Source organism: Numenius arquata, chromosome 11, assembly GCF_964106895.1.
Source record: "Numenius arquata chromosome 11, bNumArq3.hap1.1, whole genome shotgun sequence".
NCBI classification, from domain to species: Eukaryota; Metazoa; Chordata; class Aves; order Charadriiformes; family Scolopacidae; genus Numenius; species Numenius arquata.
This window is the reverse complement of record NC_133586.1, coordinates 11,450,600-11,478,511: the sequence shown is the minus strand read 5'-3', so window position 1 is coordinate 11,478,511 and position 27,912 is coordinate 11,450,600. Positions and strand designations below refer to the sequence as shown.

General features: G+C 39.8%; 2 protein-coding genes across 3 annotated transcripts; one reads left to right on the top strand and one right to left on the bottom strand.

The window, feature by feature from the left end:
• The first annotated feature begins 358 nt into the window (after positions 1-358).
• Positions 359-4,513, top strand: USP50 (ubiquitin specific peptidase 50). Its single transcript, XM_074155998.1, has 6 exons — positions 359-510; positions 942-1,134; positions 1,755-1,952; positions 2,447-2,589; positions 3,547-3,679; positions 4,337-4,513. Exons 1-6 carry the CDS (start codon positions 359-361, stop codon positions 4,511-4,513), a joined length of 996 nt encoding a protein of 331 aa, XP_074012099.1.
• An 824-nt stretch (positions 4,514-5,337) lies between these two features.
• Positions 5,338-27,599, bottom strand: USP8 (ubiquitin specific peptidase 8). 2 transcript variants are annotated; one of them, XM_074155720.1, is made up of 20 exons: positions 27,212-27,599; positions 21,557-21,727; positions 20,743-20,887; positions 20,179-20,264; positions 17,456-17,600; positions 16,747-16,804; positions 15,869-16,013; positions 15,427-15,589; positions 14,093-14,237; positions 13,680-13,900; positions 11,964-12,560; positions 11,115-11,204; positions 10,425-10,505; positions 9,761-10,023; positions 8,919-9,131; positions 8,204-8,414; positions 7,642-7,878; positions 6,997-7,139; positions 6,530-6,662; positions 5,338-6,293 (listed from the first exon to the last, which is right to left on the bottom strand). In XM_074155720.1, exons 2-20 carry the CDS (start codon positions 21,658-21,660, stop codon positions 6,108-6,110), a joined length of 3,366 nt encoding a protein of 1,121 aa, XP_074011821.1. In that variant the 5' UTR covers positions 21,661-21,727; positions 27,212-27,599; the 3' UTR covers positions 5,338-6,107. The 2 variants fall into 2 exon arrangements, with proteins under 2 accessions (XP_074011821.1, XP_074011822.1); XM_074155721.1 differs by lacking the exon at positions 11,115-11,204.
• Between the last annotated feature and the right edge of the window lie 313 nt (positions 27,600-27,912).

The following is a 27,912-nucleotide window of genomic DNA, read 5'->3' as shown; positions in this document are numbered from 1 at the left end:
TCGAAGACTAAGTGGAATTTTAGAAATAACTCTAAAACCTCAGGTATTTAAAAAATACCTCTTAATGACGTGTATCACCCTATTGGGAAGAGCTCGGTGTGGGAGGCTGAGAGTCTTTACCTCTGTATTAGCTCAATGAAAGTAAATGTGACCGTGACTTACAAAGCAGATCCTGAAACAGCGGGAAACGTCTCCTCAAGACGACAACACTTTTAAAACCATAATTCAAAGGGCACAGTAGCATTTTAGATTGTCACTGTTGTGGGTTTTTGTGTTGTTTTTTTTTTTTTTTTTTCCTAGTAAGTATAAGTATGACTGCATTTGCTCGGAAGGTGTGAAGAACTCCTGCACGGCACCGATGGAGGAGACGCAGAGCCGGTGCCCAGGGCTCACCGGCCTGATGAATCTGGGCAACACGTGCTACATGAACGCAATTTTGCAGTGCCTCTGCAGCCTGCCACAGCTCGTGGAGTATTTCCTCTCGGGAAAGCACAAAACAGCCCAACACAAGTAAGTTGATTTATTCACGCTACTTACATTGCTTGGCACAGCTGCTTTCCTTCCGACGGATACGTGTTACCATGAGAACGCCCGAGACAGCCACCTGCCAGCTCCACACCAGGCAGTTACAGTCAAACTGGCCACACACTGCTTTCCGTTCCTTCCTCCGAGACACTGAGTCATTTTTCCTTGCTGGGTAACTTCAGCGTCACACTTTTTTTTTTTTGTCATTTTGGTGGTAATACCGGTTGCTATCATTGCTGTCTTGATGATTCCTACCACTTCCTAGTATCTGCAGAGTCCCTCAAACCAAATGACAGGCTGTCAGAGCCGTACTGTACCCGCGGATGTTTTCTAAATTTATGTATTTTGTTCCCATTTGGAGGTGGAACCACCAGCTTTTCATACTTTACCTGAAACTTATGTTTATTTTTCCCAAGGGAGATTGGCCAGTCTGCGATTGCCTTTGGCTGTTTGATGTCTGACATGTGGCTTGGAGAGTTTGACTGTGTTTCCCCGGAGGCTTTTCACTCGGTCCTCGAGAAGCGGTACCCAGCTTTTAGGAAGACGACTCAGCAGGACGCACAGGAGTTTCTGATCTGTGTGCTGAACGAGCTCCACGAGGCTCTCAAGGTAAGAGCCCAGCTGTGGATCTTGGGGACCGTAGCTGTTTCCTTTTTGCATTCCACGATTTAGGATTCCGTGTAATAACTGCCCATCCTTCTCTCCCGACCCGCATGATGTGGCTGCTAAAAATTGTCATTTTCTTCCTTTGTTTCATACCCACCTACACACAATAATTCATTTGCTTCTTGTCTAATGCTCCATCAAATTGCAGCCCCCATCTAAACGATAGTGCTGACGGTAGCTCCGTTATCCTCCTCTCCCTCTCCTTGTTTCTTCCCCTTTTTCATTTGCCTGAAATCTTCATGTCTGCCATCCCCCCATGTCTGCCCCTCTCTTCTTCAGTTCCACTGATAAAGAGCTTGTCTAGCAATTAAATCACTCCCGTCTAATGTCCCGAATATTATATTTTTGTTTAATTTCTCTCAGAAAAGGAATTTAGCTTATTCTGCACGTATGAAACATCAAGTCATAGCATTTTAGACCGTTTTAGAGCCAAGTTCTGTGACAATAACGACTAGCCTACACAGGCAGTGGGCAGCCACCATTAAAGCCCAGTGAAGGCACTTCTGAAACAGCTGGTTACCTACGTTTTGTTAATTTTTTTATTTTTTTTTTCTTCTGTATAGTCAAGTGAAAGGAGATGTGTAACTGATGCAAAAGCAAGCAGAGGGAGTGTCAGTGAAACATCTATTATCACACAGTTATTTGAGGGCCAACTCAGTTACGAGATCACGTGTCTGGAATGCAAGACCACCACCGAGAGACCCGAGAGCTTCACCGTTCTGTCCCTGCCTGTCCCTTCTAAGAGCATGTGCTCTCTGGGGGTACGACTTCTAATACATTCCTGCTGGTTTCTGCTCCATGTGGGAATAGGTGGCTTAGACACGTAAAAATGCATGTTTTTATTAAAACGATGCAGGTTTTTAGTAACTTTGGTTTCCTGGGCACTAATGGGTAATCTTTGAGCCGGCCCTAAGAGAAGTAGGGTTTCTGTGCTGCTCTCTGGACCACAAAGGCTGGTACGGTCATGGGAGCAATGTTCCTGAGTGGCCATGACACGAGGGATATTAAGATTGTTCAACCCAGGAGGGTTTCTTTCGCTCATCTTTCCTCATTTTTTTTGGGGGGGGGGGGAAAGGAAGCCAGTGTTGGCTGCTGCTTTCTGTTCCAGGTGTATTTGTAATGTCAGCCCTGCTACGTCACGCTTCCATTAGGCAGAGAGCTCCAAAATACAGCAAACCCTTCTCTTGCCTTGCTTAGGATCTTCAGGGGTGGAGATCTGTTTGATCAAATTATTATTTTTTTCTTCCTTTGACAGGACTGTCTCAAATGCTTCTTTCAGCAAGATACACTGACTTGGAACAACCAAATCCACTGTTCCTGGTGTGGAACGAAACAAGATGCTGTAGTAAAGGCCACTATTACCAAGGCACCGCAGATCATTATTTTTCACCTAAAGAGGTACAGTCTATATGGGGGAGGACATGGCCGTTTCCTGGGATTTGTGAGACACAAAGGACAGTCACTTGCCTTTGCATAAAAGGAAAAAAATCACGGCAAATGGGTGGTTTTAGTACTTTTGATACCTGGAAGCTAAATGGGTAATTACAGAAATACACCTGTCAAACATGCAAGCTGCAGTCCTAAAATCCCCGACAAGGTTCTGCCTTACTCCGTACTCCCACCGCCACATCTCGCTCACTACATTTGGGTTCTCTTCTCCAAAGGGAACAAAAACTCCCCGAGGAGAGAGCGACTACAGATCCGTGCAGCGGTTCACACGGTCAGGCATCCCTGTGAATACGAGTCCCTGTGGCAAGCGGGAGAGTTTGTGACTGGGGTTGTCAGCGCAGGACTGAGACAGGGCGTTTTGCGTGTCAATATTGCAGCTGAGACAACTGTGTTCCTGTTTATGCCGTAACTAAATCGGGCCTAAGCAACTGGGTCTACTAAACAGAGCGGTGCATCAGCGCAAGAGCTCCCGACTAGCAGACTTTTACTAGCCACCTGTGGCCAGATGCCAGCTTTATTCTTAAGAATTTATTCTTAACAACTTCCCACCTATAAAGAAAATTACTCTGGGATGATTTGGCTTCCCAGAACTATGTTATGTACAGTTATTACTTAATTTCCCATTCAGTGTCTGGTTTCCTTGACACGCTCAAAAGAACTTGTGGTCCCCAGCTGCAGCCCTTGGACGCCTTACACAAGTTTAAAAGTGTCGTGTTGTACTAAAAGGTACAGAGGAAAGAGGGATGGAGCCCGGCATGAAAGAGTAACTGGCAACAGCACAGTCCAAAACATTTGGGATACAGTGACAGCAATGCAGAGATTTGACTTCTGCCACTTCTAATAGACAGAAGGATCAGGAAGAAAGAAGTTAGGTGTTATTTAAAATAGTTCAAAATTTTATTTCAGGTTCGAATGGCAAGACAAACACAAAGGGAAGCTCTCAACCACCATCTGCTATCCACTCAGCGACCTGGACCTCTCTCCTTACACTGCCCAGCCTGTCCGCAGGGACGCAGAGTACAGCCTCTGCGCTGTCGTGGTGAGCTTTGCCTTTCCTGCTGCGATTTATAATGCCCTGCCTCATGGAGCCCAGGAACCCGGTGATATCTTGGACTTTATATATATTTTATATATATATGGTTTTCATCCTTTTTTTTTTTTTTTTTTCCCCCCCTGCCGTGGACATAATGCAGTGGCAGTTTGTAACCAAAGAGGAGAAGAGCTGTTACCACTTCTCTCTCCTTCTTCCCACCACATCCCAATGTTAAAACTCAAGCGCTCCTGGCACGTAACGCCTGGTTGGAGCCTTTTCAGCAGAAACACACAAGCTGATCCTGCATCGATCCCATCTAAATATGGACTGAACAGTCTCTTTATCCATCTCTTGCAGCAAGCGAGCTTTAAGAGATCCTGTTTTCTGTCAGGTTCTCACAATCACTCACTGCAAGTGGGACCTGCTTATAGCGACCTGTGTCAGGGCTCTATAATCATCATCTGTTTGCTCTGTGTAGAGAAGCATAATCATCATCTGTTTGCTCTGTTTTAAAGCATTTATTTGAATTAATATTCTTTGTTGTAGGCCAAAGGGGGATAGAATCTTCTCTCACAGCAAACAAGAAATGATTGCCAAGTCCTAGCTTTGCCTGTGAGGAGAAAGAGTGAGCCTTCTGTTTTAACACTGTGTCGTTTGTTACAGAACCACTCTGGTTTTCTGGATGATGGCCACTACACGGCGTTCTGTGAGCACTCAGTCACCAAAAACTGGTACAGGTTTGATGATGATCACGTCACCGAGATCCCAAACTCCTCAGTGCAGAGTGACACTGCTTACCTCCTATTCTACACCTGCCAAGGCCTTCCCTGCACCCATTAAAAATCTGCTAGCTATGGAAAATGAACAGTGAGTAAGACAGCAATGAAAATTTATTGGAAGCATCAGCCACATCCTCTTTCATCAATAAACTAGAGCATTTGCATTACCAGGTCATCTGTTGTGGTCTCTCTAGGAATTACTGCCTGAAAGAAGAGTTACAGCTTCCGAGCCTGTTAAGGAACGTGCATCGGCTCCATTTGTACAAGGTCTAATGGTTGTTTTCCATAACAAACGTCATACATCCCTCAAGAGAACACAAATGCTGAGCATATACATGCACTTGCCTCCAAATTCTTGTTCCTTTGTTGGTTAAATATACCATGTTGTTTCAAGCTGCCTTTTGGAAATGACAGTAGGATACTAAGGTGCAAGCACAGGAGCAGACCACTCAGATCAGAGCGGGGAGAGAAGTGACCGTTCGTATTAAAGAAAAAAAAAAAAAGGCATTATTCTAGTACTGTCATTTTCGTCCCTCTAGCACTGCAAATTCATTTGCAGCTTGTAAACATCTGGAAAACAATCAATCCTGATCTTAATTCCATCAGCAAAACACAGGTGTGGAGACAGATAAAAGCTCAGAATGCAGGATTTAAAATTTTTGAATGCCAACCTAATCAGAGAGGGAAAACTAACCCAAATCCAGAGCAGACAAATGTACAAGATGCAACTAAATTAGTTTCTAAACTAATGAGTTGTACATGAAGTAGTATTTTTTTTTTTATCTGAAGAACTTTTAAACTGTGTGGATAAGATTCAGACTGTCATTACATAGAATCCTGACCATTACACAACTAGTTGAGAATGAAAACAGCACACCCAGACATACGTTTAATAGGATATATTTTTAAATCATTTCTTCATTAAGGTTTTTAATGCATGTGTACATGAAAATTTATATTAAAAAATTAAAAAGGAAAATCTTGTTCGTTTAGAATAACTCTGAAGTGCACAAATATTGACAAAAGCTAACAGAAAAAAATACAGCTCTGCTTTTTTATTAAGTAGTGTTGCAATTATCTAGAGCTGGCAAATAAACGCAATCCTCTGAGTTTTAGAGAGTCTCACAAAAAGGACAACATTTTATTATATACATAGTTCTGATGTGCAAGTATGCAATCAATATGTACACTTACATTCCTAACTGTTTACATCATTCTAGAGTATTCACAGTAGAATCAAGCTTAAGGTTAGAAATGTGAAAAGGCCATAACAGTGAAAGAAAAAAATAAAAATCAAGATATGCCTTGGGATTTTAAGACATTTTAAACTACTTGTTAATAGATTTCAGATGACTAAGCTAGAATTTAATTTTGTAACAGACTAAAAATAGTTGGTTTTTTAAATAAATGGCAATGCAGGTATACTTTTTAAATGGTTTCACAGATGGCAGTATCACCACAAGCATTATTAATCTGTCTTCGGATTTTTAAGCACTAGTACTGACCAGAAAGAGCTTGCTTGCAGAAAAGCTGCTGCAACCATCCTCATATCCGTAAGTGACTATGTTTGTCATAGCTTTGCATATTTATATGCATTCCCATACCTACTTTGCTCTTACAAAAAGAAAACCAGTTTTTTTTAAACCCATACTACTTTATGTGGCCATCTCCACTGCTCGCTGTTCATAAGAAGTGTAAAAGAGAATATATGCAGCTGAGGATTTCACAGATGATGATGATATCTCAGATACTTCATGGTCGTCAAACTTAAACCAGCGTTGTTTTGAAGCATTTTTGCAGTAGGCTGTATAGTGCCCTCCATCCAACCCGCCATAATGATTCTGGAAACGTATGAGGAAAAGAAAAGAATTAATGGCCTCAAAAGTCACCGTTTCTTCCCTGGTTAGGGAAATAAACTAGAATGTGAGATTCTTCCTGAATACCAAATGTTCTTTTTTAGAATACAACTTAATCTGCAACCAGGTAGGCAGCCTGGAAGCCGAGATGAATCACACAGGCTAACCCAAGTCTTGGCACAAAGACCACCTGAACTTTGAAACGTGACGTGGTTACTTACTGACACTGAAAACAGATTGTATCGCTTCAAGTTGTTCTTTGGACCAATAACATACTGTGAGAGGTCAAGAGTTTCCAATGGGAAATCTACAGAAGTTTGAAGCTTCTGCTTCCATCTTCCATCATAGGAAAATCTAGAGAATGAAAAAGCATCTTTATGAGTTACAGGTTGTTCACAAGCTGTTTAAGAACGTTAAGCGTGTCCGTTTCCCCTGTTTTCAACCAGGACATGATCTCAACTAAAGCATTTGGCTCCCAGTTCTGTTAATGCTGGCACATGTGTTTCCTAGCACAAATGAAAATAGATATTACTTGTAAGAGTGCCTCATCTAATAGAACAGGCATCAAACGAAAATAAAATTCTTGCAACATTTCAAGCGGAAATACATCCTGGAACAATCAATCAATCTCCATCAAAGCCTCGTCACTTCATCCTTATTAATTTTTACCTATCACCATTTCTCTTACCGTTTCAAGTGCACAAGAAGAACAGGTGGTAATTTCCAAATTTCTATTTTTTTCAAAGAATCCCTCCGAGTTTTGCAATGGCTACAGTAAAATCTATTGTTATCAGTGAGCTTCTCCTCTTTGGAGAACAACCTAAGGCATTCCTGAAAGAAAATACAAACACAGATTGTGAAGGGCAGGTGTTTATGGAAGTGTAGCAAAAATGTTTGTTTCCTATTTGGTTGTTAATCTGCATCAATTTTCTGCGTGCTATGTTTCACAAAGATGACGAAAAGCGAGTTAAATCCATGTGTGGAAGTAAACTTTACTGTGTATATTAATTAACTGCAAGTCTTTCAAAATACCTACAATATTTTGTTTAAAAGCTACAACCTACAAAAACAAATACTACACGTCTTTTCTGCTACTGCAACTTAAGTATTTCCACCCTGCTTGTATTTTAAAACTTCTAAGGAATGACCTATTTTTTTTAAACTTCAGAAGAACTAAAAAATAATGAAGACTCAGATCTGTTCATGTTTCAGGTTAGCGTAAACTAAGCTGGAATATTGACCAATCCCTTCAACAAGAGGCTGAGCAAATGCCACGATGAAGTCACAGAGAAATGTTGTTACTTCAAGAGCTGTCTCTCTCGTGCCAGCGTACCTGCAGCGTACATTTGCTAGTGGACGCAAGTGGTAACGACAAATACATGAAAGCCTCAAAGGTCCGGGACTTCTTGTGACACGTGAGACACTGCACTGTAGACTTGAACTGGCCTTGAAAGAGCGCCACAATAATGGATTCGTTGAGCTGTTTGTGTTTGTGCCAGGCTAGTTCTGCTGCTCTGAAGTCATCAAGATGATCATTGTTTTCTTCCTTGTATCTTTTCCTGTTGTCAGCCTGGATAACAGAAGTTTAAATACCATAGCCGTATAATAACATATATAAAAACAGAAAGTCTCATCTATTGGCAAGTATACTATTGAATATTTGCAAGAATATTTAAAACCTGTCAGGGTAGCCATCCATTTCTTATCTAGTTAGGCTTCTTCCATTACTTCCTTCAGTACTTCATACATTTCAAACTAAATTCCTACTTTAATTCTTGAATTCCTTCTACACAAGGTTCCAGTAACGTTAATCCTCTTATGAAATATGAGAGTCTTTTTACAATTTATCTTGATCATTTGACAGATGTATAATTCGTTACAAGTGTATTGCTTACTTTATTTAGGTCTTCATGCAACCCATCCATTAGAAAGAGAAGCAATTCTTGGGAGTCCTGTTGGCTATATCCCGCAAATTGGTCATTAATCTTCCCAATTGTAATTTTAAAGTCTTTTGGACTGATATATTTATACTGTCCTGTCCATAAAGCTTTCATTATTACACCAAACTCTTCAGCCACTTCACCTTTATGCCCCAGGAAATTTGACCTATACAATTAAATAGACAAAAAAAAGGTGAGCCATTCAAATAACTTTTTAGAAAAAAAAATATTATTGTTATTAATTCAAGACATCATCCCAATGTCAAAGTAATTCATTTAGACTGAGAAAAACTGGCTGACAGCCTAAGTTAAAATTTTTGTCTACTTTGGCACTGTAACCTGGTTCCACGACCCAGTCTGGACTGATGGAAGGTAGAGCTGTTTCCAGCTTATTTATAAACTGCCATTTAAACATTCTGGTTTAGGACACTCTAGTACACTGATAATTATGAATGTCGCAAGCACAATTTAATTAAGACTTTCGAGTAAAACCTATTTTGTCACACGAAATTTTGAAAATGTCAAGTCACTGAGAAGTTAGCATTTGTCTCCTACTTAAAAAACAATGTCCCCCTTAACCCAACTAAGTGATTTTTTTGAATTAACAATAGTAAAGGCAGGTTTTTTTCCTTCAGTTATAAATTACAGGAGAAGAATACGAGATTGTTACCTGTTAATATCATCTTGATACAAGTTTCTGTTAAAATAATCAGCCAGGTGCGGTGCGTTGCACAGACACTGTAATATGGAATTCATATAGCAAGTGTTCCCTAGATTACGAAGTCCTGTAAGAGCTGGTCCTGATCCCCCAAACACAGGATTAAGATTGCGAATTTGTGATGCAGAGAGTCTTGAAATTTCTGCTTTAGTGTAACAGACCGGTCTGTCAGGAAGAAATTATTTTTCAGAGTCTCAGACTTGACAAGACTGTGCACATGAGCCAACAGAACCACCCTCCCTCACAGGGAATAAAAACATCCTGGCACAAGATGTCTCCGAATGCCATCATTTAAGACCAGTCAACGAAATGGTGACAAATTCATCTACGCTGGCCTAGAATGAGGCTGAGTTATAGGCTCCATCAGAGGTTTTTGTTTTGTTTTGCTTGTTTTGGGTTATTTTTGTTTGTTTTGTTTTGGGGTTTTTCTTCTTTAAATTCACAGATGAAGAACTAGCTGTTGATTTTTAACCCAGTTTAAAAACTGAAAACTCTGCGTTTCACAAGCCATCAGAAAACTGGCATTTAACGTTAATGCAAATGCCACAACTTAAAAAGCAGCTGTTGTCCAATTACATTCTGGCCTCTGAAAGTCATGTTAATGCATAACAATTACCTTAATTCTCAAAAGATAACTACCCTACACCTTGGACTTTTAGCAATGAAATTTAAGTCTATCACTCTCACATCCTTTTGAACCTACTTAGAAAACATTAATGAACTTCAGTTGATTAAGCACAAAGTCCTATATACTATCGTATTGCATAAGTTGCCGTGTAACTTATCAAACATACTTATTGTCACGATTGACTGCAGGAGTTACAGGGATTCTTTTCTTCTCTTCCTCCTGAATGGCTTGGGTTATATCTGGGGAAGAGTAGGAGCGCTTCAGTTTGGAGTGTTCTCTTTCTCGTTCAACAGTCACCTGTGGCTTGGGTTTATGAGTTGGAGGGGTTGATGGAGGCGTGGATGAAGGAGCCATTTCTGGTGGATACATATGAACAGTATTTGTTGGCGAGTGATAGTAACGAAAGGTTCCAGTGATTGGATCCAGAAACTTGGGGAAAAAAAACAAATTGTTTCAAAAACAAGTAAAAATCCATCATTAACTTACTTACCTATTTTTAAACTACTGTAAGAACAGTGCATGAGTTTGTCAAGCATTGAGATATCAACAGTCATGACTGGCTTCGATACTTAACAGATTAAGTTTACTGGAAGGCACCACTTTCACCAAAATGCATATTAAACAGCAATTGCTTAGTACCCGAAACAGCGATGAACTCCCCTAGTTTCATTAAAATTATGTTAAAATTCAAAAAATAACTGTGTTGAAGTTGAAAAGGGAATAAAAAAAAATAAAGTATCAAATGATCTAATGTAGAAATGAGACACAATTGAAATGCATTAGAAAACTGCACAAGGCAACTCGATTATAACACCAGAATAGAAAGTTACCTTTGCCCAGCCTGCAGGCAGTCCTGGTATTATCCTTCCCATTTCTTCACTCCGCGCTCTCATCAACGGCTCCCGCTGAGACTAACAAACGGAAACGTAAGGTAGGTTTAGGTACTTATGCAGAGCAGCAAACTGCCTGTGACTTTCCCTATATAGTTACATGATTTAATGTAAAACAGTTGAATAAGAAATCCTTGATTATAGCTGGAAATACCATTACAATAAACTGTAATGTCGTACTACTATTTTGTATCACTCAATCGAAACAAAACTCATTTGTTGACATGCTCCAGGAAAAAATGTGACAATTCAGTCTCACAGAAGTGCGACTACTCAATTTTTTCCCCTAAATAAGCTACTTTATTAGGAATTTCTGCTTCTGTTAAACACATACAGATGATATTTTCTCCCTTTGAAAGCGGTATGCACAGGAGTATGCGTGAGATGATGAACAAGTGTGGAATGCTTGTTATTGCCATCAGAAACATATGAAGATTTCTAGTGAAACTTTCAAGTATTTTTTTCAGATGAATATGACAAATGAAAAAAGCAATCAAGCAGCTGCAAACATGGTATAGTCTTTTCTTAAGACGATGACTTTAAAAACTGAAATGAGGTGGAATTTAACATAATAATCATAAAGCATCTGCACTTGATTGGTTTTGGTTACATACAACACACTGTATTTACTTTAAGTCTTTCAGTATCTTGGTCAGAATCCTCTCTAAGGGGTCCTGGCTTTTGAGCTCCACTGTCTGGTTGTCCTTTAACCCCAGTTTGCTGCAAAAGATTTTGAGAGAAGGCTTTCAATTTTTATCTGGAGTGAGAGTAAAGAATGATGATAAAGCAAAATAGGGAAAAAGTAGTTCTATTTTCTTTTTTGGTTGTTAAATGGATGTGCCACAAAGAAGTGGTTAGAGCAGGTATCCACACATCATGTTTATTCTTCCCAGTCAGAAATTTTCCAATTTTTTCCAAGAGTCTGAGGAAAAAAACTGTAACCCCCGCCAAAGAGTTGGAACTGGACTGTTCTCAGCAAAATTACTAGATTAGGGTATTGCTTCGCTTCCTACGCCAGTCAACAAAATCCTGTTATATCAGCATTTATGCAGCAGGGGGCACTAAAGAGTTTGTTACAATAATATAATTCTGTCCCTATCATGTGTTACAACAGTATGATGTACAGTACTGGGCTGGTATTAAGAGATAAAATACCACCATGCCTCTATTTTTGAAACACAGGACTGCAGCCTATGAACCGTCCCTTCTAGCTCCATGTCAGTGGGAAGTTTTATCATCCTATATGGATTCCATGTTGCCCACCTGCAAGCAAGAATTGAGGCTGTCTTGCAAAAACCAAAAATAATCTAATTATTTGTGTATTGGTTTTAACTTTCTCTTCTACATTTATGCAAAAGTGGCCTCAATAAAAATCCAATGATGTATTTAAAATTTCCAGATTGATACTAGAGAATGCACTCACAAATCATCCTGAATAATTACTCCACATTTGGTGATGATTTTCTCTGTTTCACTAACCTTGCCTGGAACAGTCACAAAGGTCTGAGATGTGTCACCCAGTGCACGTCTCTGTGTTTCTGGTGTTCGAGTTCCCTTTTCTCTTTCTTCCATAGATACTCTGTCCATCTCAATCCTTTTTGCACCAGTGCTTTCTAGTTCATTTTTATTTTGTTTTTTTGCTTCTATTGCTTCTTTGCGTGCTCTGTCTTGTTCCTTTTGCTCCTGATCTCTTTTTATTTGCTCATCCCTCTCTTTCTGTTCTCTGTCCTCTTTGGATTGCTGTAGCTTTTCTTTGTGCTCCTTTTCTTTCTGTTCTTCTTTTGCTTTTTGTTCTTGTTCTTCTTTTTCTCGCTTGAGTCTTTCTTTCTGTTCTTCTTGTTGCCTCTCCCGAAATTCTTTTTCCCGTCTGTTTTTCTCTAACAGGGCAGCAGTTTCTGCATGTATGCGACTTTTTTCTTCTTCTGTCAGAACACTCTTTGCATCACATAACGGCTTTGTGGACCGGTCTGGAACTACTCGTCCGTTCTCAACAGGCTGGCTGTCACTGACTGCACTTTCAGGTTTTGGTCTGTTATCATCAGGGATTTTTAGTGAAGGCTTTTTAGTACGATCGACCTGTAACACAAAGCAGAGAACAACAATTCACTACCACTTTTACTGCTCTGTTAGCTAAGCTGCTTCTAAGTGACACTTATAAGAGAACAAAGATGATATAAAGTTGACTTCTGCCAGAGAGATAGTGAACTTTCAATTTCATTAAATCTGGTAATTCAAATTGCTTATTAGTAAAATTAGGTATTCACTTAACTTCCAGGTGTGAGTTAAGAATCAACAAGCCCTACAGAACCATAAGGACAGCATTAAGCACCGATTACTACAACTTTTTATTTTCAAGCTTTCAAGGTGAACGTTTTTGGGCACTCAGACCTAATCTGGGCTTGGCTCTCTTAGTCACGTGAGAGAGCACGTGACCGAGGCAGACCTGCTTGATGGTAGGAGGTATTTAAGAATGGCTTATGCTCAGACCTAGGAGAACAAGTTGGTTTTCATGCTAAAGTAGAAGTTCTGAAGAAACAGAAGCTAGTCTAGTTCAGGGAAGAACAGAAACAAGGTTTACGGTCCCTTGACTGAAATCTGCATTAAAGGCAGTATCTAGAATGGTGGAAGTGAAGAGTCTGACTTTAGCCTTCTCTCCTTAGGAAAATATTATTTTAGTGTGAGGACTCTACAAAGGTGTCTTTAGAAAGTTTTATCTCCATGAAAGGAAGAAAGAAATTCCTATACTTTCACTGCTGGGCCAAGAGTGACAAGCCACCTAAGTGCTTTGTTGTGTGAAGGAAAATACAGTCGCTGGAAAGCAAACATCTGGAATAGCCAAGGTAAGCCATGGCTTAACTACCCTCCTGTATTTCATCATGTGTATGTTTTGAGTAGAAGAGTGCCTTATAGACTTTTTGAATTAATGATTGATCCCTGAACTTCCAATTTCTGGGTGCTCGTATAGAAATATCCATGAAAAGCTCTGCAATTATGTTAAGTATATTCAGTTTCATGAAGTTCTGTAGATCAGTTACCATGGCTTCACAGACCACCAACAGGCTCCGTACCAATACATTGCATATAAGGCTTAAACAAATACTAAGTGTATTTCCTTGTGGATTTAGGCTTCTGCATGGGGTGAGTTTCTAATAGATTAACCATTTACTAACTCTGAAAAATAGAAACACAGCTTACCTCAGGGATATTTCTTGTAATTGATACTGGATTAACTACAACTGAAGTGTCAGATTTTGGAACAGCAGCATCCTGTACATTTGGTCTGTTAAGTGATTTTAGTCTCTCTTCCAAATTATCTCCTGTTTCTTCATTCTCAATCGCTTCTGTCGGAGATGGCTTTACAGCAACAACAGGTGGATTGGGAGCTGGCTCTTCCAGAGATGGATACATAAAATCCACTTTAGGAGAGGGGAGAGGAGGGAAGGATGAGAGAACTCTTAAAACAAAACCACAAAAGCAACGTAACCCCATGTTCCACCCCAAAATTTAGATTTAGCCAGAACAAAGCTATCTCAAAACATATTTGAATTAAAGATATATCCAGTAATTCTAAACACTTGAAGGGAGGGGGATTCATCCTTTATACTTACAAGAAACAGTCACTGCTTCACTCCTGCTATGCTGGGGTGGAGTTACTTTCGCATTTGTTGTATACTGGGGAAAACAAAGAAGCCAGTTTTCATAACCTCCTTCTAGAATTAAAGGTTCATTCTTCAGTATAGTTTTGCTTTCCCACTACAAGAAAAAAAAGTTTGAAATTAAATTATTTAAAAATAGAAAAGAAACTTTTACATCTTAAGAGTGGCGTTGAAATTTCTGTGTCTAGTCATTACATTGAAACTGGTTATTTTTTAGATTTTTACATAAGAACTAAACAGGCTGCAAAAACCCTTTGGTGAACAGGGATTCTCTTTGTAGTTGGACAATACCCAACACAGCTAGGTTCCTGGCTCTACCTACAACAGGGTTTGGTACTTCAGGTAACGATGCTCCATGCAGAAAAAGACTTTTATTATAATATTTGTTTCTGTGTCTTATCTGAAAAGTTTGCTGAGTGATTAGGGACATCGGCTTTAGAAAGCACAATGTTAACTTTCTGAAAAACCCTTTAGAATTCAGGCTTCAGACTGCCCTCCTCCTGAGGTCCTCGGTATTAGAACATGAACAAGGCAGAGAGAATATTCTGTAAAGCAGTAAACAGGGAGAACCACCTGAAGTATCCCTGAACCCCAGTCTTGAATGCTTAAGTAACAGAAAGATGTGTGGTCTTTCACAAGAGCCACTTATATGAAGAGTAGGGACAATACAGCTATAGTCAGAGTTCTGACTTGAAAATGTTGAGCATCTGCTTGAGTCTATAAGCTCCCTGCACTAATGAAGTTCTCATTTAAATTCATGTTTCTCTAAAAGTAATATTCAATAATGCAGAAAAGTTAACCATGCTCAAAATATTTCTGGGGTCTCCTTCACTGAAGCCCTTCTGGTCTAGGAGGTGCCTGGCTGACAGGACTGCAAAGAAGCCAGCCTTCTTCGGCCTGTCTATGCAGGTCACCAGCCAGTTCCTGTGGGTAAGGAATTATAGTTGCTAATACAGGAAAGAGGGTGACAGTGTTTCTGGCAAACAGTACTAAGTATTTTCCCAAGTAACTCTGTCAGCCAAGAACTATGAGCTAGTTGCTGAGGAGGAGAGTTGAATCATTCTGTTGTTTAACTATTTAATAAATTATACTGTCCTCTACTAGGGCACAAGCACGGCAATATGAACTTCAGACTACGCTGCTGCTATCAAAATAAGCAGTCTTTAAAAACTGAACCAAGATGTTTGCCTAAAGTATCATTAAGTCTTCCATATACTTTGTAATTATAGATGCTTTAAGATCTTATTTATTCAGATGAATTAACATAAAACATGAAGCTTGCCAACCTTAAAAAGGGCATCTTTCAGGCTCTGAAGAGTTGTTCCTAGTTTTAAGTCTTTGGCAGAACTAAACCAGTCTAGCAGTATAACATAATCAAAGTGTCCTCTCCTCTTCCATGGATCTCTAGAATCCTCTGGGAGTCTAGCTTCAATCCAATTAGCAGTGACTCTGAAATGTATTAACATATATTTAAAGACAAATGTACATGTAACGTTTCATCCAACAATATCCAAGCACATAAACATATCTGGATTACGTAAAATAAATATGTTCTGGCTTGAAGTAAGTACGTGCAAGAACAGAGCTGTCCAGATACAAGTGGGTGAGATGTATGTAGCATGGAATCTAAAACTAAGTGTACAAGCTTTAAAAGCATACAATTCTTTTCAGTCAATTTATAAAATCATAAAATGTAATATTTCACTATCATTTAACATTATTTCATACCCAGGACTGATAGCTTCTTCTGGGACACTGATAGATCTTGGGATACAGGATTCCTGATAATCCTTCAATTGTCGAGCATCCATTATAATCAATTCAATATTTTTGTCTGACATCATCGCGAACAGTTTCTCAGCTGTGACTGCTCCTGGAAATACAGAAACTATTAGATGTAAAACGCTACTTTATAAACTGAGATAGCTAGCATCGCATCTGACTGGTGCAATCAAGACTGCAAACGTGTAACGGAACAGAAGAGTCCCATAAAGTCATGGAGGTGAGACACTATAGAATGAACATATCGGACCTTTTGTCCCACCACTGCAGTCATTAGCATCTCATCTGCTGAATTAGACAACACTGAACACTTGCGTGATAAAATAGTTTGATTTAAATGAGAACACAAAAAGTTAAACTCTATAGGCAAGCTACATGCTGCAGATATTCCTCTTCAGTTAAGAACTCTAGAGAACATTTGCACTTATTTCTTACAGAACAAAAAGCAGAAGAATGGGAGGGAAAAAGAAAAATTTCTTATTTAACTGAGAAAGCTGACATATTTCAGCCTTGCCTAGATTTTTTTCTTATCATTTGAGGAGACATTTTTCCTTATAATTTGACCACGTTAGGGCTAGTTCAGCTTTAGTTTTTCAACAGTTTAATAACTAAGTACAGCTTTCAAAGTTCAAGAGAAGCGATGAAGGCTGCGATACAGATCTCAATTAATTACTAAGTTACTGTTACTGAAATGCAGGATACTAGAATTTCATCAAAATAGTCTGACTGTGAAATAACTCCTTAAAAGAATTGCAACTGCTTAGGTGATAGGTGCATAGTCACATGGAGACCTTTTTCACATCTGTGAATGTTGCATCTCTTACCACTCAGACTGTCAGACTGATCCTTTCTTTCCAGTGAATGCTTCCTCTCACCATTAATCTGTGTTATAAGGAAAAAAAAACCAACACAAACCAGAAACAAAACAAAACCAAAACATTAGTTTTATATCTAATATTCAGAACCAAGGTGGCCAACAGACACTGGCTGTCATAGAGCTTGAAGGAAACTGGTCAGTCTGTAAGCCACAGGAAGAAGCGTATTAAAAGGAAATTTCTTCTGAAGATGTGTTGACCAACGTACTAAAAAGATACCAAAGTTGCTGCTCTATCTAGACAGAAACCAGTTAAAAAGTCAATACAACCTAGGATAGAATCATCTGCTAGATGAAATTTGTGAAATATTTGCAGAGAAATTAGTTTCTTTACACAGTCTTGCTGAAAAGTGAGCTCTCTCCTAAAGAGGAGACATGTTATCCATAAAATCAGCTTATTACCAATACCTTGGGTTTCTTAGTCTCGCCAGTTCTAGTATAAGATTGAATTTCACTTTATAAAAAAACCCCTAGTCTATCTTATGGAAGACTTGAAGGTTGGTAGGACTTGACATCTTTCAAAGAAGGGCTATGGGGAGTGTAAGCTATTTTTTAAAATAACATGAACTGGAAATAGCTACTAGTAGAGATCAAAGGCTAAATTAAAACTATACATTTAGACTGAATTAGAGGGTTCGTAAACCTGTAAATTCAGTTACCCTTTGGCTTTTTCCTTTGGAATCCACAGCACTTTCTGAGGAGTTTTTGGCTGAACTCTTTCCTTCATCTTTTGGTTCTTGCTTTTTCTGCAGCTCTTGTCTGTCTCTCTCTTCAAGTTTTTTCCGAACTTCAGCTTCCTCATATCTATTGGGGAAAAAAAAAGTCTCTTATTTTTCTTCAATTTTGTGTTATCGGCTAGCCTTGGGTAATTAACATCAGAATCATCAAGTCTACAGGAGGAAAAAAAAAAAAGTTCAAGTATTGACAATTGTATTTCCAGCAAACCCCATTTTCCTCCACGACTGTATATTATTTCTCCCACTCTTGGGTTGTTTTCTTATTCTTAAATCCTGTTTTGGGTCTTATTTCATAATGTTAACTGTTCTTGAGGTGAACTAATATTTTTTTTTTGCCTCTAAACCCAAGGTCATGCTTAGCTGTGGTGTCACTAAATCTAATAAGTTTTTCATTTCCTAGAGAAAAAAGTAACTATTGGTGACTTACACGTAAACTTCAATATATTATAACAATTATCCTAGGTATTTTATTCAGTTTTGCAACAGAGCCAACAACAGTTAGGAATGTTAGCTCAGTCATCTAAATTTCCTTTTTCTGAGAAGTCAGATCAGACCTATATGCTATCAGTCACCTTCAGGATGTAAGCTGACTTTATAACACTGTTCTGTCCTCACCTGTGTCCCTGCCATTTGTTTCAAACGCTGGGGCTACAGTGCAGTCAATGCAAGAATCACGTATACACAAGAGCTTTGGTGGACCTAGGTCTTGTGTACAGCTGTCCTTCTCAAAGTCTTAGACTAAAATTAACTTCCAAGCCTTTTGCCATGGTAAGGACAATCACAATATTGTAAACCAGTGATCTCTGAAGTACAGCTTTTAGATCACCAACTGCAGGTTTGTATACTTACATCACTGTTAAACTGCATTCTATTTTATATATCTGAGAAGCTTAAAGGTTATTAGTGATCCACTAAAAAAAAAAAAAAGTTTTGAACTGGTAATTTTGATGACTGAACCAAGCAGTGAAATACTGAACTGTATTAGTAATTGCTCGTTTTCATCAGATGTTGCCTAATCAGGATTGAAATAACAGCAATACAGCTGTATTTCATATCAAAAGTACTATGTTAATAAACTAGATCATTAAATCAAGTTCTGCCTCAAAGTCTACTCCATTAATTGGCTACTAATAGGAAGGAGGCTGCAGGCCTGCAATGTTTTTTTTTTTTTTTTAAACAGGATTTTTGATTTGGCAAAGGCATCACAAGTTAGAACAGGGCATTTTGTTCTCATTTGGAGTTAACAGCACTAAAGCATACTTCAGATTTTAATTTAATTCAGTCAATATGGAATATTTGCCCATCAATTTCCCATTTACGCCTTTGAAGCACATAGGTCATTAATGAGGGTATTCCTGCTCCTATACAAATGATGCTTCAGCAGCTCCACTTCCAGTTAACAATTAACATTTAAACTATTTGCTGGCCTACTGCCTCAAGAAGAAATTATGCAAATAACTTCCCTGAAACCACTCCTGCAGTTACACAGGAGTCATGTTTCATTTGTATTACTTTCAAATATATATACATTTTGCCCAGAGTAGTTGAAAGTTATTAATTGTGTTGACTTTCAAAACCCTGTTCCTTTCATAAAAAGCCACAAGTTACTAACCAATGTCTCTAAATAGTTTGGGTTTCCTATAACTCTATCAGTGTTTATTCTTACAGTAATTTGTAGCTCTGTTGAACTGTAAGACTTAATTAAAAATAAGGAAAACCTAAAGATTGTTTTATGCATAGTGTCACGAGACATCTTTGGAAAGTCTCTTTTCATATACATGTAACTACACTCTTATTTCCTTGTTCACCTAAACTAACTTTATGGATACTTCGAAGGAAGCTTTCCCAATAATACTGGGGGGGTGTGGGCAATGTGCCCAGCTGAAGGGCAAGAGTTAAAAGGGTGAGAAAGGGGCGGGAAAGGCAGTCACTAAGGATGGGAGAAGCAAACAGGGCTGGAATCAAGATATGCTGCACTAAATATCACCCAAAGACAGAGTCTACCTTACAGCTTCTCACCGACACAATTTCACGGCTTATAGCACAAAGACCTGTAACTTGGCAGCTGTGAAGGAGCCACCCAAGGCCCCCTTAGCATCAGTTACATACTGGCAAACCCATGCATTTCCATACACATCTGCAACATGGCAGAGGGAGAGGAAAGGTGTAGCAACTAGGTAAAGAATCAAAAATGTTTTGTTAGTGTAAACTAAATCCACAGTAGCAGGACTTTTTAACATATATAAATATTAGAAACATTCATTAAGCTCCAGATGACCTTATTATGAAAAGGATAAGGGTGAAATGGCTCTCGATCATCTCTAGTGTATATACAGTTTATATCTTGTGGTTTCTTTTTATTAGTCATTAAACAAAACCAGGAGACAATATCAACAAATCATAGTTACCAAGAATTAAGAGACAATGTACACAGTGGCAAGTAATTGGACTATGTGATGACAAAAAAATTATCTCTAATAACAGACTTTTGTGGGTAAACAATTTAAGCGCTCAACAGTTTCAGGTACCTAAAGTCTACTCAAGTGCAATCCCTCACTACTAAATAGCATGAAAACCTGCAATTGCGCATATACAGGCTTCAGGTATAATAAACAATATCTTATCTATTTACTGTATTCACGTACCTGAGTTTAAGGCTGTCTGAGAGTCTTTCGGCTTCTTCGATAGCTTTTTTTAAATTTGTAGGTCCAAGAATTGAATGAAAGTAGTCCTAAAATTACAAGCATCACCCCACATATTAATCATACAGCTTAATAATGCCTATTTCTATCCATATCAAGAGCCACTAATGTACAGAGAATTGGTATTATAATGGTATTAATGCCGATAAAAGGAACCATTTTGAATCAAAATATTTTCCTTTCAAACATCAGTTTGTAAGTAAAACGTTCTATACACTAATAAATAAAGGCTAGGCAAGGCAACTGCACCCAAAAAAAGTTTGAATGGGAAAGATGACAGAATACCTTTCCCTGAAAAAATATTCACAGATCTGACAGTTTACATACCTTATGTGTATTAAAAACAACTAACAACAGACTTGTCAAAAACAGGAAGGAAAAAATATCATCACAAGTGAAACAGTTTACTTAATACCAGTGTAATCCTTTGAATGTGCATTAATGTAATTCTCTGTACTTCTAATACTTCTACCAATGCAGAAGAGGTCAGTCAGAAAGCTTTTGTACCTGTTGCTGCTTAAAATCAGGTCTCTTTTTAATAAAGTTATAAACAGTCACATATTTCATATATAGGATGTAAGCTTTTTCTTCATCTCGGTCCAATCTGCTTTCCTCCGCTGCCTTGAAAATCTTAAGGGCACTCTGTACGTAACTGAAATCAAAGAAGAGGAGCAAAGCACATGATTGTTGACTTGTTCCCAAATACCTTTTCATTACAAGATACCATTTTAAGTGTTCACGGCCTCTGCCCATATATTAAGCAGTTGCTTTTACTGTCTTACTATAAGGCTTTCATTAAATATGAATTACAACCATGCTTCTCCAAATAATGTTTCTCTTTGCTAGTTTGTTTACTAGCCTTATTTAAAATCGTCCATAATTAAATAGCATACTGAGATAGGGGGGGAAAAAAAGTACTTTTCCCTTCTAAAAATTTTTTTTTGAGGAAAAACTAATTCATAGTAAGACAAAATTAAATTGTTGATTGTCTAAAAATGCTAGAGGCAAAATATTTTCTATTCGCACGTTTGCTAAACACTATCATTTTGAGAATTTGTATTTATGTAGCCTTTTCTCAGCGTATAAAATTTTCACGGGCATCATGCTCTGTCCACTCATGTCTTGGCAGTATGTGAAGTTACCTTCTGTAGGCAGTAAGCATATCCAATGTCATAGTTGACAGATCTAGATATAAGACTATCAAAGATTTTATAACAGAAATAATTGAGGAAATTTAGATCCACAACATAGTTCTGGAACTTACTTAACAGAGTAGCACTAATGCTTCTAATATTAATCCAAAATAAATTAAAATATATACCTCTTTGTACTCGTCTTTTCAGGTTTTATTTCTGTCTTCTTGTTGAGATCTTTCAGTGAAGTACAGAGATATAGCTCCTTAGGTACAGATGCCACAGCAGGCATGTTAATGTTGTTACTTATGTCCCTTCTAGGATGGTACAGCTTATTAGAAGTCTCTATCAATATTTTTCTGGGGAAAAAAAAAAAAAAAAAGGTAGGGAGAGCCCAATTAGATTCCAATGACTTTGAATACAGTTATAGTTACCTGTATGGCGTTATTACCTAATCTATCTCACTTTATGTGAATTAGCACTAGTATAAAACAATCTGGAATCTACGCAGTTAAAGTTTAAACTACAATGAAAAATTTTAAATGTAATCTGATTGTAGGTAATAAATTAGAACTCTAGTACGTGATCTGCTCCACTACAAGCTGGCAAAATTTTATTATAATATTACAGCATCAGTACTTATCAATACAACTATGATATTAGTCTATATTACTTATATTAAAACAGAATCACTTACATAGAAAGATACATATATATTTAAAGCAAAAAGGAAAAAAAATTGTCACTTATTCTGGGCGATTATTTGTAATACAAGCATAAAAGGAAAAAGTATTTCCAGGAGTCAAAGAAAACTTCTTTGCCAGTACTTGAAGAATAATGTAGCTGCTTAAACTGCACCTATTTAAATGTTAATTATCCATAAGGGTTCTCTTGTATCAGTTCTAAGTACTACTGATGCAAACAGAGTGGCTGAAGAGTTAACAGTATAAATTAATCCTCCCAAAGTGACAGAATTATTTGAAACCTCTCTAGGTAATTTATCAAGAATTAGCAATATGTTGCTAACAGAAGAAAATAATAAGAAAATAAATTATGACTTAAGAATGTTCAAAGTTATCATATCCAGCAAACTTATTCAACTATAACACCAGTAAGTATTATGAAAAATCAGCTGACTTCTCTGTACTCTGAAATTAGTAATGGATAATTATTTTATCACTACCTTAGCATCTACCTCTGCACACTACACCCATAGAAATGTTTTGTACTAATGTCTTGGAAAGCGACAAGCTGAGAAAAGGAAGGTTGCTACCGTTAAAGTTGACTTGAAATTTCTTGGACATACTGTAAGTCATAAAACTCCTAGATGTCACTGTCTTTCTGCTTTCACTTGGAAGTGCTCTCCAGGTAACCATGAAATAGTTAAGCAGTTTGGCCAGAAGGGACTACTACATCACCTCATCTAACATTCTGATAGAGCAGTCCATTAAGTCTCATACAGATCACCTAACTAAAAATCTTCAAGTCTAATACACGGTAAGCTATTTTAGCCCTTCGGGGTGGCAGGGGAGGAATTGAGCTCCCTCTCAAGTGGTAAGACGCTAAGGTGCTAGCAATACTGAAGAAATTAAGGGGAACTCATTAGAAGATGCTCAAATGATCCCAACAAATTTCCTAGCAGTGAAAACCCATGTGGCCTTTAATGAGATGAAGGTAGGGCATTTCCCTTCCACCCTCAAGGTGATGATCAGCATGATAAGTGTGACCAAAAAATCATCAGCCGGTGACCTCAGAGGGAAGTTTCACAGAACTGAATTGATCTGTAGCTGACTGCCACCAAATAAGGTGGTCCTGATTTCCCTCCTGGTCTAGTACTTGTCCAACCTCTCATTGAGCCAGCTGAGCTTGCTGCAGAGGCAGAACAGCTACACAGCTTGTGCAAGGAGAGCAGCCTGCAGCCAAGAATGAGATGGGAATGTGACCCCTTCCCAGCTGTTACTCTTTGAAGTAGCACTGCACATATAGTATCACTAGGATGACTGTTCTTGGTCTAGGAACTAGTTATCAAATAAAGACACTAAGTTCTTTGGTTTAAGGTCTGGCACGGCAAGGTCAGACTAAACAATATTCCAGGTAGGTAACTCACTGCTTAAACACAGATGCTGTGCTTGCTTATTGTCCAATTACATAGCAACTTCTCAGAGTCGATAAACTTTGCAAAAATCCTTCCTTAGGAGACTATTATTTACTTCCTAGAATTATCCAAAAATCAAAGTCCTCAAATACTAATTTTAATACATAAAATTAATAATATGTCCCATACCCTGCTTGTCTTAAAACATTATGTTCCCCATATAAGGTGTCTTATGTTCGACTTTAATTTTCAGGGAGTTAAGTTTTCTGCCTTGTTTTCAGCATCTTAGAAGAACTGCATTCAGTAGAAACAAAACACACACTGCCCCCTGCCCCAAAGTAAAGAGCCCTTCCAATCTAAAAGCTTTTTTGCCTAAGACAATGACACACTTTTTACAGCCTCATAAAATTAGAAAGAATGGCTTCACTCTTATTAAGATTTTAGCATTGCTTGCCTAATCCTACCTTCAGAGCATGTCTTTACCTGGCTCTTTTTTTTTTTTTTTTAACTGTAAATAGACTTTTTCTTTGAAGCTAAGTCCTTTCCAAATATATCTTCAGTGTTTGCTCTGTTATGTAACCAGTATTTTCTTAATCTTAAGTGGCAGCATTTGGTTGTGTTCTGACAGAATATTGTAATTAAACGTCGTCCAAGAAAGATATGAATATAACCTTATTGTCTATGTGTGCATATGAGGGGGAAAAAAACCCAAGATTATGTGGAAAATGAACCATTTAATGGAAGGCAAAAGATGCTAGTAAATTCTCAAGTGCTGTTGACACACCTTGATATGGGCAGTTCTTCTGGAACCTCATCCATACAAGTGTAGAACTAGTGGATAAAAGCCAAATCTGAGTTTTGGCCAAGAACAAAAATTGTCTTTCCATCTCTTTCTGCTATGGTGAGTTATAACAGCAAGTCTTTAAATTCCCAGATAAATTCAGTACTGAACTTACTTTTATTATCTGATCTGAGTAAATGTATATACCTTTTTCAAAACATGAGCTACTAACCACAGTATCTGATGAATGAGGTGTGACCTTACTCTTTGACCTCTTTCAGCACCATAATTCATACAATATTCTGCAGTAAAAAGAGTAAGGATGAATTAGGAATAACATTTTCAAAAAAAAAAGAAATTCTCAGCAGCCTATTTAACAGAATTACATGCAGTATATATCATATGTAAGTTAATGTGAAATTTCAGTTGCAGTTTTTAATTCATTTTTCTATACAGAACTTTAACTATGGAACTATAACTAGCATTTTCAGTTTTATGCAGCAAAAATTCCCTAACTATAATGTACAGGCTGACCACTAGTTGCCAGCTGGCTGCTCAGCGTCTTGGCTCAGAAGAATGCTTAAAACTCCATAAGCCTCTACTAAATTTTAAAATGTGCTTGTAACTTGATTTTCCATTATACTCAAATGAATGAGGGTGTTTTTCCTTCTCTGAGCAGGTTTTGGGAAGACGCCGATTTCAGAATCCAGATCAGCTCCTTCATGTATAAACATAACCAGATGATTTTGAACCTAAATTTTTGCAGGTATCCCATTCCTAACTGACCTGTCTCAATGGTTCCTCCAGCAAAATAAGCTGCACAAATAAAGATGTTCAGGTATAGTTAACATACAGTGGTGAAATGCATGGTGCTCGACCAGCTACTGCATGTTCTGTATGAGGTCTATATTTGTTTCCACTAGAGGAGCTGCAATGAACTGTACTTTCTTATCAGACTCGCATCCATTTTAGCAGGATAAACTCTTGCTGCTCCAGGCTGTATTGACTAGATTATGCTCACTTTTGCCAAGCATTCCATTTCCCTCCACACTTATAATCACCACATCAATACAATGGCAACACCAAGGCATCAATGAAACCTTCCAATTATATATATGGATCTTTCATACATCTCTAAAGAAGAAAGATATATTTCCCCGCAAAAAAAGAGAAGTGGATCTCATAAAACCATAAATACAAGGGATTGAAGAAGCCATAATACCTAAATCTACTATTAGTCAACCCCGTGAAGAAGAGGAAACAACCTGGTTTTGGTTTGTCAACTTTTTTCTTAAAAATTAAAATCAGACTCAACCCATGTCTGTTCCGTCACCAGCTGAAGTATTATCTCAGGCTCCCTTTTCATACGTAAGAGTGCTGAAGACCAGGCCAATATTCCCCAAATATAAGAGAAATCATGCTTGGATGTTTACGGGCATTTAAAACACGTAGAATGGATAGTTTTACACTGACAGGGAAACATACCTGTTGGTAACAGGTTTTTCGACATCTAATTATCAAGCTTGTTTTACTAAGGATATGAGTAAGCTTTAAGTGGAATGACCACAGCAAGAACAACGCACAGAAGCAGTTATATTGCAAGCAGCATACACCAACACAATCTGAAATAAACTTACATGCTAAGTATTGTGCATCACCAATTCAGGTATGCAATAAAGTATTATTCACCTACTTATTTTTGTCTCTAAGAGTTAATGCTCATGAGAAACCTGTTTCTCATTTGCTCAAGTTCCTTGGTTCTGCTGGAATTAAGTTTTACTGTCTGTACTCTGTACAGAAGAGCTGGGTTTGTTAAGATTATCAGTATCAGTTAGAGATACAGTGTTTTAATGTGACCGAACTATAAACTCAATCAGCATATTTACCTCTGTGAGCTCTCTAGCTTTCTTTCAGGCCTTGGTGCTGTAACTTAATGTGCATAGACTGATTGTAACCATTGGGGCTTCTGTAGCAAGGCCGTTATGCTCACACAGAGTACCCAAACTATCATCATTTCGCTGGATACCACCAGTCACCGTGGCAGTAATGTGTCGCAGGCCCGTCTTTGGCCACGTACCATGCTGAAACTACCTGCACCCCCAAACCTGGGAACCGCTCGTTTCGCACAATGAGAAAATCCTTTCTGACAGTTCACTCATCCCACAGTTTAACTGACACTGATGGGGAGGGAAGACACTACAACTTTTTTTAAGCAACTAAGTTAAGTTGCTTAAAAAAAAAAAAAAGTTGGATTTTACAAAGATAGCTTGAAAGTTATTCAATCTAAGTAAGACCACAAATAGCTTCACTTCTTATTTAGATAAATGAAAATCCGCAGAGGTAGGCAAACAGTACGGGTGATAAGAAGCCGGGGAGATGACAGAGATGCTAAAAACTCCTCCAAGTTTATAACAAGGCGGTTAAAACCCCTGGAGCGGCCGGGTGCGGGCCCGGGACCCCGCCGGTGGGGGCCGGGCCGGGGCTGTGGCAGTCTCCATGACAGCGCAGCTCGCCGCCTGCCCGCTCCGGCCGGAGGAGTGCGCTCTGGGAAGCGCTGCTCCCCTGCCATCTTCCTCCGGCCGCTCCCGGTCACTGGGGAGGCTTCCCCCGACCCCACTGCCGCCTCACCCCGGCCGGGCTGCGGCTGGGGCGGCCTGCCCAAGGTCACGCCGCCGGCAGCGGGGCGCAGGGTTGCCCGCTCCTCGCCGGGCCGGGCTAGGCCCGATTCCCCCCCCCCCCGCGCAGCTCAGCCCGGCTCCCCCTGCCCTCCGCATTCCCTTGACGGCTGCTCCCCCCTACCCCGGCACGGCGGAGTCGGGCCTGGGGCTCCCCTCCAAGGGCGCCCGTCCCCTCCCGCCGCGGCCGGAGGAGGGCGTGAGGCGAGCCCGCCCGCCCTGCAGGCCTCGCTCCCCCCGGCGGCCCGAGTGCCGCCTCCGGCCAGCGCGGCGGGCCCGGCTGCGTACTCACCGCCGCGGGGACTCGCTGCCTCAGCCCGCGGGCCCGGGGCAGGCCCATGTCCGAGCGCGGCTACCGGGGAGACGCTACGCGACCATGGCTGCTGAGGCGGAACTCGGCGGTGTTCCTTCCTTCCTTCCTCCCTCCCGGGCCTCCGCTCCCCCGCGGGGGCGGAGACTCTCGGCGGCCCAATCCGGGCGGCGGGGCCGGGCTCAGGCGACGGGGGTCGCGGCGAGAGGCTGGAGGCCAGCCGCCGGCCTGCGGGGCGCGGCCCGGGCGGGAACCAGCTCCCGCCGTGGAGCTCCCCCGGAGGCGGGGGTGTCTCTGGGGGCGGTGTGAGGAGGGGACCGGAGGGGCAGGTCACCTCAGATCAGCGCCACCGCGCTGGCTCCCCAGGGACAGCCCCGCAGAGGGCTGGCAGGAGGCGTGAGGTTGCCCACAGCCCCGCCCCGCCCCGCTCCGTGGGGCCCTGCCCTGGCAGTCCCCTGTGGGCCCGGCGCCTCGTCTCGGTTGCGGGCGCTGTGTGTCACCTTTTGGGCCAAGGCACCAAAAGCGGGCTCTGAGGGATGTCACACCTCGTGTGGGGCCTTAAACGGGCCCTTCTGCTGCCCTGTGAGATCCGGTGTGGGAAGGCGAGACACCTCCCCTTCAGAAAAGAGCCTTTTATTCCTAGAGAAAACTGCGTTGACTGGGGATGCTGTAAATTGGAGCAT